Source organism: Drosophila ananassae, chromosome XL, assembly GCF_017639315.1.
Source record: "Drosophila ananassae strain 14024-0371.13 chromosome XL, ASM1763931v2, whole genome shotgun sequence".
Lineage (NCBI taxonomy): Eukaryota > Metazoa > Arthropoda > Insecta > Diptera > Drosophilidae > Drosophila > Drosophila ananassae.
In genome coordinates, this window is record NC_057931.1 from 17,079,666 (window position 1) to 17,093,583 (window position 13,918).

The following is a 13,918-nucleotide window of genomic DNA, read 5'->3' on the forward strand; positions in this document are numbered from 1 at the left end:
TTGTACTTAGATAGGAACAGGGTATCTTTCAGTCGCTTTTATTTAAAACCCAAATTTCACTGTTGTTATTTTCGAACGGATGGTTCTTGCATACCCTACTGATGCCCACGGAAACAAAAAATCAGCTGTTTTTGTTTATTCTCACTGCACAAAAGTCATCCATCAGAAGGGTATGGAACACCATCCGCTGGCAGAACTACAACAACTTAAAAGCAATCGACTGAAATATACCCTGTTTCTACCTTAATATATAAATTTTAATGCATTCGTTGACATATGCATATATATATGTGAAAAACATTTTACAGCTACCACTTAATCGTATTCCATAACAAATACAAAATATAGATTGAAATATTAATATATAAAACATATTTTTTTCATCATTAGCGTATAATGTATACCCCAATTTTCTTAGGGTAGCATGCCTGTAAAGTTACAAAAATCAAAAATTTTAGCTGGTTTCAAAACGAAATCCAACGCACACATGAAACCGTGTATGTGAATGTGTGAGCACGCATACATATAAAGATCGGTTAAACCGCGGAAGAACCTTCTTGATGATGCGCCTCTCTGCGACTGAACAACCGAAAAAAGTTAAATGAGATTATGAGCGTAAAAATGAGCGTAAGAATGAGAGTATGATTCTCTCTGGGGCCTCCGGGAGCCTGTCGCAAGAAATTTTTGCGTCCATTTTCGTTGTATGAAATGAGAAGTCTATATGTTGTATGGTTAGTGCCCTAACACTCTGGACTCGTACTGAGCAACTATATGAGCGTTTTATTCTGTTGAAAAAAAACAAACTTAGATTTAACCTCAACCTAATTTCTTCTACATACCGCAGTATCTTCTTCCTTCTCTTATGGGATCGCCGATTGGAGTAATCGTGGCGCCAAACTTAACTTACCTTCTGACCGTAAACAGTGTGGTCAGTTACAAACATAGTACGAATCACACTTAACGAAAGCGCACCCTAGTGGCGCGAAATTCAAACTGACTGACAATCGATACTCTATCCGATTAGCTTATCCGTTCCGCGACATCCCCACCCCCGTGAAGCAGCCGCATTCACCACATCCAGGACAGCTAACTTCGAAGCGGGACGAATCATCTTGGCTCGATCGTCAGTCCGTACCGCCGCTCGTCTGGGTACTCCAGTGATCTACTCCAGTGAACACCTCCTCCACGATGCCTCGTTTCTATTCCCGACGTGGTATGGCAGGATCGCAGATGAACACTAGGTCACTTTGGCGCAGGTGCTCGACATGCTCGCACCATTTCTCCCTGCGCACAAGGGTAGGCAGATACTAATGCACCCATCGCTTCCAGAAGCGGTCTCTCATCATCCTGGCCAGACGCCACTGCTTTTTCGTGGCGCACCTCTCCAACGGCTGTCCATTGTCTTCCGGTAGGTCCGGCAGATTGGGTACTCCCTTTAGCAAGTCGTTGGGAGTCAGTGGAGCCTCCTGGTCCACTGTGACTGGCAGATGCGTTAGTGGGCGGGAATTAACTATGTTCTCCGCCTCGATCAACAGGTTCGATCCAGAACGTGTTCCATGGGAGCCAGCTCCCTGCCCTGGATCCTTTCTGGCTCGAAAACCTCGTTGAATCTTCTGGCTTCTCGATGAGCTCCAACGAAGTTTTTCCCATTGTCGCTTCCCATCTTCACCACCGGTCCTCGCCGGCTCATGAAGTTCCTCATGGCGATGACGCAGGAATCTGTAGATAAATCATGGGCCATCTCCAAGTGGATGGCTCTCGTGGTTAAACAGGTGAACAGTGTGACCCACCTTTTCTCGACGCGACGTCCAACTGTCTCGTGCAACGGTCCAAAATAATCCAGGCCCGTGTACTTGAATGGCCATCCATTCCAGTCGGTCCTCTGGCAAGGGACCCATTATTGGCTGCATCGGTTGGACCTTCCGCAACTTGCAAATGCGGTAGTCAGTCACCACCTTTCGTAGCAACCTTCGAAAGCTCGTTATCCAGAAGTTCTTCCGTATCTCGCCTATGGTCGCATCCTGGTTCTGATGCTCCATCTTCTCATGATAGAGGTGTACTACCATCGCCGCCAGCGTGTGTCGATGGGATAGTATTATAGGGCGCCGGGCGCTATATGGCACACATGCAGCGGCGTCGCTTCTTCCCCTTGCACGCATGACTCCGTAGTCGTCGAAATACGGGAAGAGCCCTCGCAGTTGGCTGCCTTCTTTCGGAATCTTTCCTGTCCTGTCCCTCTCCTCTCCAGAGAACGCTTCACTTTGCGCTTGCCGGATCAATATGCGCTCCGCGTTGGCGCATTCGTTAGCCGTGAGTCCATACTTCTCGCTGTCGCTATCCTGGCCGCGACATCGTCGGACGAATCTAAGGACCCAAGCCGTGGTCCTTACCAGCCGGTTGTTGTTCGAGAATCTCTTGAAAGATATAACGGATCCGTTTGTAGTCATTAACGCAAACACGCATGGCATCTCTTCCTCGTGGGTGGCTCTGGTGTAGCCACTACTGCTCGGGGAACTCTTCGGCCAATTCTCTTCCGGTTCCCGTAGGACCGTCGGCCCGCGTAGCCATCGTGACCCTTGACTGAGGTCCACATGGCGTTGCGGCCTGGTTGCATCGTCGGCCACGTTTTCGGCAGTTGGTAGCCATCTCCATTGGGATACTACTACTACAAATTGCTTATACCGTCGGTGAGCGCTGCTTATCCAGTGCAGCACTATTTTGGAATCCGTCCAAAGAACGTATTTGCTTATTTCCACGCTGTGTTCCCGTTTCACATCGTTCATCAGTCGTGTTCCCAACACGGCCGCCTGTAGTTCCAATGTCGGGACTGACATTGTCCTCATCGGAGCACATTTCGTCTTGGAATATACGCCGTCGCAGCGAACGCCGTCTGGCTGGAGTCCACGAAAACGTGCAGCTGAAGTGCTCGTACTCGCCCAGTACCAAAGTAGTAACGTGACATCGGAACTCTCTCACGTAGCTCATCTCTTGCCGCCAGCTCTCGAACGTCGTGGCTAGCTCGCCTGGCAACGGCTCGTCCCATGTGACTCCTTTCCGCCAAATCTCTCGCATAAGTAGCTTGCCGGTTACCATGTAACAGCTCAGGAACCCAATCGGGTCAAACGTGGACATCACTAAGCTGAGGAACTCCCTCTTGGTAGGGACGCGTTCCCCGGTCATCACGCTGATGGATGGACCCGATGGTACTTGACGCTGAATCTAAAGTCATCTGTGGCCGGATGCCAATACATGCCCAATACTTTCTGCTCGTATTCGGTCCACTCGACGTTCTCGTTGGTGCCTAGCGGATTTAAGGCTCTGACCAATTTCGCCGAGCTGGAGGAAAACCGACACAGGTCAAAACCGGCACTTGCATGTATCTCTCTTACTCGTTTTGAGACGGCAATAGCTTCATCCTCGTCTGCGAAGCTGTCTACGTAGTCATCCACGTAGTGGTACTCGTTAATGGCCAGGACCGCCCGGGGATCAGTGTGCCTTGTGCCTTGTAGCATTTACGGTCTTCACGTGTTGCCCTGAGCATGGCGAACAAGCTGCTTCGAACGTCATCACTGTCATCTCGTAGATCTCCGGGTTCCTTTGGTCGTCTCCATGTCTCCACAAGAATCTCTGTGCGCATCTATCTTGTGGCTGTATCAATACCTGGTGGAACATCTCCTTGATGTCCGCACAGACTCCCACGACTCCTTCCCTAAAATGGAAAAGGACGGCCGGGAGTGACTTGTAGTTCTGGGGGCCTTTCAGTAGTGCTGAGTTTAGAGATACGCCGTTCACTTTGGCTGCTGCATCGAAGACTACGCGGATCTTCCCAGGTTTGTTTGGGTTCTCGACCCCGAAGTGCGGCAGGTACCACAACTTGCCACTGCTGCCGTAGGTGGCCTCCTGCTGCTCTCGTTGTAGTGCCATGTTGTAACTGTCTGGCAGTCTCATCTCGTCATCCTTCCAAAGCAGCACAGTCTGGTATCGTTGGCCGATCCGTTTAGTCGTCCTCTCCAAGATGCCCAGTGCCCGTTCATCGTCGCTGGCTGTGACCGGTGGCGCTGGCCTCACTCCAAAGTTCTCTTCTTCGAAATAATCGCTGACTATCTTCTCCAGAGCGTCATCCTGAGTAACGGCTAGAAGGCACGATCTCTCCAACAGTGGGCTCGCTTGACGCCTCACTGGTCCATATACTACTACGTATGGTCCTCCAGTATCGAAGCTTCTGGTCTGCAGAGGTTTTCCTAGGTGCGCGTGATCCAGTCCAATAAGGATTCTTGGCGCTGCGTTGCTGTACGGCTTCACTGGTAGGCGTGAGCTCGCCCTTACCGTCTTGACATCTTCCCGACGTAGGCTCGGTAGACTTAGGTTGCTCACTGCGTACACGTTCCCTAAACCGTGTCGCTTCGGTTTGCCTGCTCCGTTGATCTGCAGACTAACCATCCTCGTTGGTTCTCTGGGGGACCGCCAAACCACTGTACGTTTAGTTGTCGATTCACGCCCTTTAGGTGTAGGCTTCGAACGAGTTCGTCATCTATGAGCGTCACAGACGATCCCTCGTCGAGCAGAGCGTACGTGTCCACCTGTTGTTTCTCCCCGTACAGCGTCACGGGCAGAACCCGGAACAGCAGGTCTCCTCCATCCGAATCGACACAGCTAAGGTTTCGATGTGGCACCTCCTGGCCGCATTGGTTTTCATTGTCCATACGTCCGGCGCTTCTCAGGCTTGTTGCAGGGCCCATGGAAATGTTGCTCGCTGTTGGATCTGTTGACTGCGGCATCCCCTTACGTAGACTGATGGCCTCGTGCAGTTCCCGTCTGTGGCTGCTCCGTAGCTCCCTCCTATGGCCACCATCGGTCTGTTGTGACTGTCTGGGGCTATCGGCTTCGTCATGCAGCAAGTAGTGATGCTTCCTCTGGCATCCGTAGACGTTGCATTCGCGGCTCCTCTTGCAGAACCGCGCCATGTGTCCGGTTTCCAGGCACGCGAAACAGATCCGATGCTTCTTGACTAACTCCATCCGCATCCTGGCAGGGGCATTATTGAACTCCTTGCAATCCTTGATGGCGTGTTGCCCTTTACACATGAGGCAACCCTCATGTGTCATCATTCCCTTGTCCTGGCGCTTCTGCCTGGGTAGTTCTAGTGTGCGTTTTACCCCACTGCCTTGTTTTGGAGTCCTTGGCCGCTGTCGTCCACCGTCTGCATTCACCAAGCCGGCTGGTGTGCCGGATGCTGCAGATGTGGTTGTAGCTGCGGTAGCCTCAGATTGATTAAGCCTGGGGCTCCGTCTGGGCGAATGTGTAGTCGGCATGTCGCGCGTTTAGCTATGTACGTGCGTTTCCAGTTGCCGTTAGAGTTCCAACTCTAAGTGCGAATAAAAGAAATGACGCCGATCTAGATCCCAGGGATTGCCTCTAACACTCTGGACTCGTACTGAGCAACTATATGAGCGTTTTATTCTTTTGAAAATATAAACTTAGATTTAACCTCAACCTATTTTCTTTTACATACCGCAGTATCTTCTACCTTCTCTTATGGGATCGCCGATCGGAGTAACCGTGGCGCCAAACTTAACATAACTTCTGACCGTAAACAGTGTGGCTAGTTAACGAAAGTGCACCCTAGTGGCGCGTAATTCAAACTGACTGGCAATCGATACTCTATCCGATTAGCTTATCCGTTCCGCGACAGTCAGTTTGTTTAAGTTACGGTCCACTAAGGGTGCACTTTCGTTAAGTGTTTATAACTTAATAATATATAATATAATATAATAATAAATAATTTGTTTATAATCTTTATAATTGGGCACACTCTTAATGCTTAAAAGTTAAGTTAAATTTTTCGAGAAATTTGAATTTTTATAACTCGGGCTTCGTTAGTTTTTATTGGTTGAATTTTTCACGACACGAAAAAAGATACGTTGATTTAATGTTGTAAAACTTTTGGTTAGTTCAATTTTTTTCACTGCTCACGTTTTGGTTACTTCAGCTCTTGACCTTCTTGTTCACAGTTTCTTTGCCTTTAAAGGAGCGCCTCGATGCTATTTCTACATTTGCTCTTGCTTTAGCATCCTTTGCCTTCATAGCTATTTCTTTCACTGCCTTGGTTATTTCAACTTATTCTATAGCTGCTTCTGCTTTGGTTCTCAGTTCCATCTTCTCCATCTCTGGCTTCTACTCACTTGCTGCCACCGTACTTCTGTTCCACCATCGCTGCTCATGGTCTGGAACTTGGCTTCATTAACCAACTTCATTTAAATGCAAGTATTTTATTTCCTTTTGTTCAACAAACGAAAATGTTTGCGACCTTATGTTCGCCTTCTGACCACAGGACATATTCGCACAAGAGCATCAATAGAGTACGGTCAAGAAAAAAAATTTAGCCTGATGTATTTAAGCTCCCAACATATGTCCAATTTGATTCTTCAAAAAAATAACAAAATCTTTCAATCTTACCTATCAAAATCGTAGGTGCTTACGAGTAAGCTTCCCAGACTCTATTCTGATAGTATTTCTTTTGCATCCCATGTCATTGTGTTTACCGAAACCTGGATAAAGTCGGATGTCCGAAGTTTTTCCAGGTCTTTAAATCTATTGACTTCAATTTCGCTTCTGAAGAGATAAAATTACCAAATTTCAATTCAATCCGTTTTTGAGATACGATGGAGGAAAGTTTGTAAATCATTGTTTAAAGAAAATCACTTTTTAAGTTTAATGACTGCACACGCAGCGTATGAACATCTCCACCCTCTAGCTACTGTCTATAGAACTACTTAGAATTTTTGAAAATCACTTTATCATCTTTGTAAATATATATTTTCAATTGAATTTTGTTTGATTTTGGAGTTTTGTTTGAAGTTTGATTTTAAAGTTTAGAAGTATTTGAATTGTACGGTGGTATACGGAAGAGCGGGAGCGTAAGAAAAGCTTATATTCGCTCTTGTGCGAATTCGCCCCGCTTCGCCGCAATAGATAAGCTTGACTTATGTTTGGATAAGAAAAAATTAGTTAAATCCTTTGTATGTGTTCGTCCGTAGAGCGTTATGCGGCAACTACGTCAAACTTGAACTCGCGGGAGTAGCGGTAGGTCCCGGAGTCGTAGTCAAAGACCGTTAATAGTCTGACTAAATTTTCCTGGATTCTGCAAGGAACTGCTCGGGTTGACCAGGCTGCTGTGATCAGGCTGGGGTTGATGTGGGGTGCTTGAAGTCCTGGGCTGGTTATTCTCAAGTACCGGTGGTATGGTGGTTCGGCTGATTTCTTATCGGCCGGTCCTACTGTTCTTCTGCTGATAATGCTGATTTCTGCTTCTGGCGCCGTCTACTAGTGCTGGGTTATTAGGTTGGATATTGTTTATGTTTATTGCTAATAGGTTAGTGGGTTTGTATATTGCAACATGCTGATGCATATTGATTGGATCAAATTACTAAGTGTGCATATAGGGTAGTAGGTCTTGGCACTAGGTGCGAACAGTATTTATACCAGCCATCAATTAGTTTGTTACAAAGCGATAAAATAATCTCATTTAACATCATACAAATCATACAAAAAAAATTGTGAAAAAAGGATCATTCTCTTCATATTTAGGATAAATCATCATTTATCGTCGCATCCCCATACCCTGCACCGGCATCGACTGAAAAAAGGAAAGTGGCAGTAGCATTAAAGAATCCAAACGCAGAACAGCAGGAATTTCAGTAAAAAAAAAAAAGTCGATAGAAGACAATTGCGAGTCGTTTTAGAGTAAAACAATCTGTGGCGGAGAAGAAACAGAGAAGCCGACGAGAGGAAGCAGCAGGATAAAAAGGCGCGAGCGGATATAGCTCTCTCGGCTTGCTCATTGGAACTGTCACTGTTGGACGGAGGCTCCTTCAAACCCAGTTCGAAAAAACTACAAGAGCCATTTCAGTCAAAAGGTCTGGTACGTAACGCAGGATTACTGAAAAGTATAGAACTGTCGCGTATGTCCTAGGACCACACAAAATATCTATGATTTCTTTAATGCAGTCAAAAAACAAAAGAAAATCGGGGTCATAAACGTAAAGGTCTCGTTAGATATTCTAGTTAGCTAAGAATTTAATTGGTCACCAACTAGTATTTAAAACTAAAAATGCTAGTACGGCTATCGAAACAAAAATGGTACGTCTCATAGACAACGGATGCGCATAACGGTTTGGGGAGGATTATTTGAAGTCCTTCTTTCCAGAGGTGCGACCTCAATGGCGGCGTTTGTCGACATATGAAATGCTGATCCACCAAATGGATGTTTTTATGGAAGAAACAGTATAGATTTCCCTGAAGACTTAATGAAATTTGCACTGCGAGTGCAGAAAAGGACGTCAATCTTATCGGTTTCATATATGACAATGAAGCAGGTTTCATAACATGCGAGATAATTATGTAAATTGGAAAGGAATCTGAAAAAGTCAGTATGCCTCATAAGAAAGGCACTACATGGACTAAAACAGTCAGGGTTGCTTTGGTACAGTAAACTAACAAAGGAACTTCAAAAACCTTAATTGGAACCTACGAAACAGAAACCATGCTTCATCGTTAAGCGACAAAAAAAATAATTTCATTAATCGCAATTTACGTTAAAGATTTATTGATAGCATCAAATCATTTGGAATGGCTTCAACAAACAATTTATCACCTAAGACTCTTTTGAGATGAAAGTCATCAGACCAGTTTATGAAATACCTGAAAAGCCAAAGAGTTTTTATATTACAAACATGAAAGGAAAGTTAACTTCGGCCGATCCCGGCCGTTCCGACTTATATACTACCTGCAAGGAAAAAAAGGATGTGTGCAAAGTTTCATCTCGATAGCTCCAAAACTGAGAGACTAGTTTGCGTAGAAATCGACAGACAGACGGACAGACAGACAGACGGACAGGCTTATATCGACTCAAGAGGTGATCCTGATCAAGAATATATATACTTTGTAGGATCGGAGATGTCTCCTTCACTGCGTTGCACACTTTTAACCAAAATTATAATACCCTCTACAAGGGTAAAAAAAACGTCATCGACCACATTTTGAATACATTTGGCATGACAGGATGCAATGGTGTCGTCCATCAACGACACCAATGAAATTCAAATGCCCATTCAAACCGACGAATCATTCAGAGAAAACCGAAGCAAATAGGGATCCATATCGAAATCTAATCTGACCGAACTTAGCATACGCAGTCAGTTTTTTGATTCAATTCAAAACGAAATACCATAGAGAGCACAGAAAGGCAGCTAATCGAGTCCATCGGTATCTGAGCGGAACAAAGATTCGAGGCATTCTATTCAAGTAAACAAGCGATTCAAGTAAACAAGCATAATTGACGTGGACTGGGGCGCAAACCTTATTAATAGACGATCAAATTCTGGACACACGTTTATACCAGCAGGGAACCCACAAGTAGCGGACCATGGTTCTATCACATAGTCTATTATGCGATTTCTGAAACACCCAGGGAAGCAATTTATCTGAGGGCGCTTCTAAACTCAATCGGAATCACCTTCAAGACAGTCAAAATCTTTAACGACAACCATTGCGCGCAGCGATTAGTAAAAGGTTTCGGATTTCATCCGCGCATAAAACATATCTCTAAGACATCACTTCATCCAGGACTTCATCCTAAACTGTTGTTGTTACTTTGAGGGATTATGTTATGTTGGAATAATATATAATTCAGATAATTCAAAACTCGTAGGTTGCAAAGTAAAAACTCGTAGGTTGCTTTATTTAGTGTTAAACTAGCGTATATGAGAAATTTCCTTTCAGTTTCTTGATGAGTTAATTTATTAAAAACAAATCACATTAAAATTTTAAAATTGGTGGTTTCCTGGTATTGGTAATTGGTACAAAATGGTAATAGTACGGCACAGAAATTTAATTCCACGAACCTTAATGATTTAAGAAAAAAATTAAATGGTAGAGTAAAAAGCAAAAAGCAAAGACCGAGGTAGAGTGCAGGCTTCAGGTTTTAAATGCGACCAATTCTAAGGCAAATGAGATAAAAACAAGAAAGGAAAGCTAACTTCGGGCGGAGCCGAAGTTGATATACCCTTGCAGTTCAGTCGCAGTCCGCTAGGTGGCGCCACCCATCTTATTTTATTAGATATATGGCGGATCGTTTATAGTCGGCCGATCCTTATGAAAATTGGCAGATCAGATTGTTTTCCCCAAAATAGAATCTGTACCAAATCCCATCTTTCTAACTTAAAAAACACCAAAGTTATGCCAATTTCGATCGTTCTATGACAGCTATAGGATATAGTCGGCCGATCCTTATGAAATTTTGTACATAAGATATTTTGGTCAAATATAACATGTGTAGAAACTCCCAACCCTCTAACTTAAAAAACACCAAAGTTATGGCATTTCCGATCAATCAGTTATATGGCAGCTATAGGATATAGTCGACCGATCCCGGCCGTTCCGACTTATATACAGCCTGCAAAGGAAAGAAGGGTGTGTGCAAAGTTTCAACTCGATAGCTTTAAAACTGAGAGACTAGTTTGCGTAGAAACAGACAGACGGACAGACGGACAGACGGACATGCTCATATCGACTCAGGAGGTGATCCTGATCAAGAATATATATACTTTATAGGGTCGGAGATGTCTCCTTCACTGCGTTGCACACTTTTGACCAAAATTATAATACCCTCTGCAAGGGTATAACAACATTGAGCAATTAGATGGAGAGGATAAATATGGAGCTGAGTTGAAAGAATTGGCCACTACGACCTAGGCAAGAGTTATATCGTAAAAAACGATATATTTTATGCCACCCATACAGATGAAGACTTCAGTCCAGCTATTGCATTTTCTGCAGCCCTACTCCTGCTCGAATTCCCACTTTGACATTGCCAAAATTCAGGGTAAATTATCGATTTATGGATCATTATTATCCATAGGAGATCACACGTAAACTGCAAAACCAATGATTATTCATTTATTTATATTACTCCTGCATCGATTAACTGTGACTGAAATAACCTAGCGTTACCACCACCAAACGAAAATCCTTTACCAGCGCTAACGAATAATGACCCTTCTTCGTCACAAGTTTTTCATGTGTCATTCTTAGAAATGGTTATATTAGTGATGTCGATCGTAAGCGTTCGAACCAAAATGGTAAACACATATTGGCCCGACAATTATTGGCCTGCGTCTATTTGTTGCAAATCTTCAGAAGGTATTAAAGTTTATTGACCGAAAAGTCTAAAGTAGCTCGAGACAATGACCCTCCCCCGAATTAAGATATGAGTCACTCACTTTTCGCAGATCTTTGCCGTAAGATCAAGGCTCTTTTCTAAGTAACGCTCAAACGAAGTGTATATTGGTCGGATTCAGAAGTTACTCTTCATTGGATTCATTCGCATCCATCGTTGTTGTCACAAATAAAGTTGATTAAAAAGTAATCAGATGATAGCACGTAGCGGCATGGACCAACTAAAGAGAATCTGGCAGATATAGTGTGGCAGATAAAAGGTGGATACGTGAAGAAGACAATTGAATCCTTCTGGTTTACTGGTCCATCGGTTTTAGAGGAACCGAAAGATAAGTGGCCAACGAGTCCCCGGTTTGATCTGTCACCAGAACTTCTATAGATTAAAACAAAAAAGAACGCGGTCGGATAAACCGCAATGGTCTCTACCTTATATTTATTGGAGGTGACATAAGGATTTTTCTCTCACATACAACTGCTGCAAGGGTTCGTTTATATGTTCCGTTTTATAAGTAAACGAAACGTAAAAGATTACTCGAAAATTCTGATAGTGTACCTTTCGAATAAATGAAGCCTTTAAGTAAATTGTCGAGAGAGAGTTCAAGACCGCAAGTGTCAAGAAGAAATTTTAAAGATCCGAAAAAGCCTGATTATTAGCCCACGTCTACAAAATCTAAGTTCAATTTTAGGTTACCCTTTCGTTGTTTCGGCTCGTAAATCGTACGAAGCCAAGTTTCCAGTATTTTTAACAAATCGCTCTCAATTTGTTCAGAGTGGTTCATGTGGGCCCACGAGCACTTCTGCGTCTCATACATAAGAAATCACGCTGCTTTAAATGAAAGCCTCATCTGATGGCTCAAATCATGGAAGATTTACCCTTACCCGAGTATGTGGTTTTGATTTTTGTGACCCTATTAATACAGTCAAAATTTGGGTAGGACACCCTACATGTCTTTCATTGCTCAATTGCGCACTCAACGTCGAACTTAAACTCGCGGGCATAACGATAGGTCCCGGAGTCGTAGTCAAAGAACGTATAAAAGTTCTGACTTAATGTACCTGGATTCTGCAAGGGACCGCTCGGTTGACCAGGCGCTTGCTGTGATCAGGCTGGAGTTGATGTGAGATACTTGAAGTCTTGGGTTGGTTCTCCTCAAGTACAGATGGTACGGGGTTTCGGCTGATTCCTTATCGGCCGATCCTACTTGTGGTCCGTTTCACGGGAGCAACACTCGAAGTAGGTTGGGTAACGCGAGTTCTACTTGAGGTCCGTTTCACGGGAGCAACACTCGAAGTAGGTTGGGTACCGCGGGTTCAACTTGCGGTCCGGTTCACGGGAGCAACACTCGAAGTAGATTAGATAATGAAGATAATGAAAGTTCTACTTATGGTCCGTTTACACTGGAGCCACGCGAAGTAGACAGCTTTAAGAGAGTCCTACTTGTGGTCCGTTTTACATAGGATCATTCGAAGTAGGTTGGTTTTAAGTGCCGTACCTTGACACTGAGTAACGAACCGATCTACTCTATATTCGCAAATGTCTTTATTTCAGAAGAACAATTCTTATATAAGATGCTAAAATATACATAAACTAAGTGTAGGGAAGGTTAATGTTATGGACGTATTCCCCCAATGTTAATGCCAATGTCACCAGCCAATGTCACCTGAGTGTGCTGACTCTGATTGCTTGTTCATGCATTTCGGCTCAGCTAGTTGGCTTTGCTTGCTTCGGTCAGTCGGTCATTCTTCCCGCTAGTACTGCTGATTTCTGCTTCTGGCGCCGTCTAGTAGTGCTGGTTTATTAAATTGAATACTGTTTCATGCTTATTGCAAATTATTACTAGGTCTGCCAATAAGTTTGTGGGTCTGATTATTGTGTATTGTAACATGCTGTAATAGGTATTGGCACTAGATGCATTCTCCCCCCCATTGAGGTACTGAATAAAATAGATAAAATAGAAGAGGATCAAATGGGCCGAAATGGATCAAATGGTCCGAAATGGGTCGCACATGATCGGGACTCTAGCTTACTGGAGTTTATGGACGAATATCGTCGCACCCTCCGGTTACATCTCTCCGATGTCCACTTTTGGTACAGTGGCCGCATCATCCCTCGCCACGGTACTCTTGCTTCTATTGAGATGGAGGACTGCGAAATGATTATTATAAATTGAATTTTGTTTGAGTTTGGAGTTTTTTATATTAGTCGGAATTAAGAGAATCAGTTAGTATAGGAGCGAAGTGGGAGCGTAAGAAAACCTTATATTCGCTCTTGTGCTAATTTGTCCCGCTGGCCGCAATATATAAGCTAGGCTTTAGCTTAGAGAAAAAAAAAGTAAAGTGAATTATAACTTCGAATCGAGTGCAGGTTTTTTTATACCCTCGCAGAGGGTATTATAATGTTGATCAAAGGTGTGCAACGCAGTGAAGCAAACATCTCCGACCCTACAAAGTGTACATATTCTTGATCAGGATCACCTCCAGAGTCGATATAAGCATGTCCGTCTGTCTGTCTGTTTCTACGCAAACTAGTGTTTCAGTTTTAAAGCAATCGAGTTGAAACTTTCAATACATCCTTCATTTGGTTGTATATAAGTCGGAACGGCCGGGATCGGCCGACTATATCCTATAGCTGTCATACAACGATCGGAATTGGCATAACTTTGGTGTTTTTTAAGTTAGAAAG

General features: G+C 44.0%; 1 protein-coding gene across 1 annotated transcript; it reads right to left on the bottom strand.

The window, feature by feature from the left end:
• Window positions 1-1,307: 1,307 nt before the first annotated feature.
• Window positions 1,308-3,180, bottom strand: LOC123257549. Its single transcript, XM_044717131.1, has 4 exons — window positions 2,775-3,180; window positions 1,953-2,713; window positions 1,791-1,882; window positions 1,308-1,719 (listed from the first exon to the last, which is right to left on the bottom strand). Exons 1-4 carry the CDS (start codon window positions 3,178-3,180, stop codon window positions 1,308-1,310), a joined length of 1,671 nt encoding a protein of 556 aa, XP_044573066.1.
• Window positions 3,181-13,918: the final 10,738 nt, after the last annotated feature.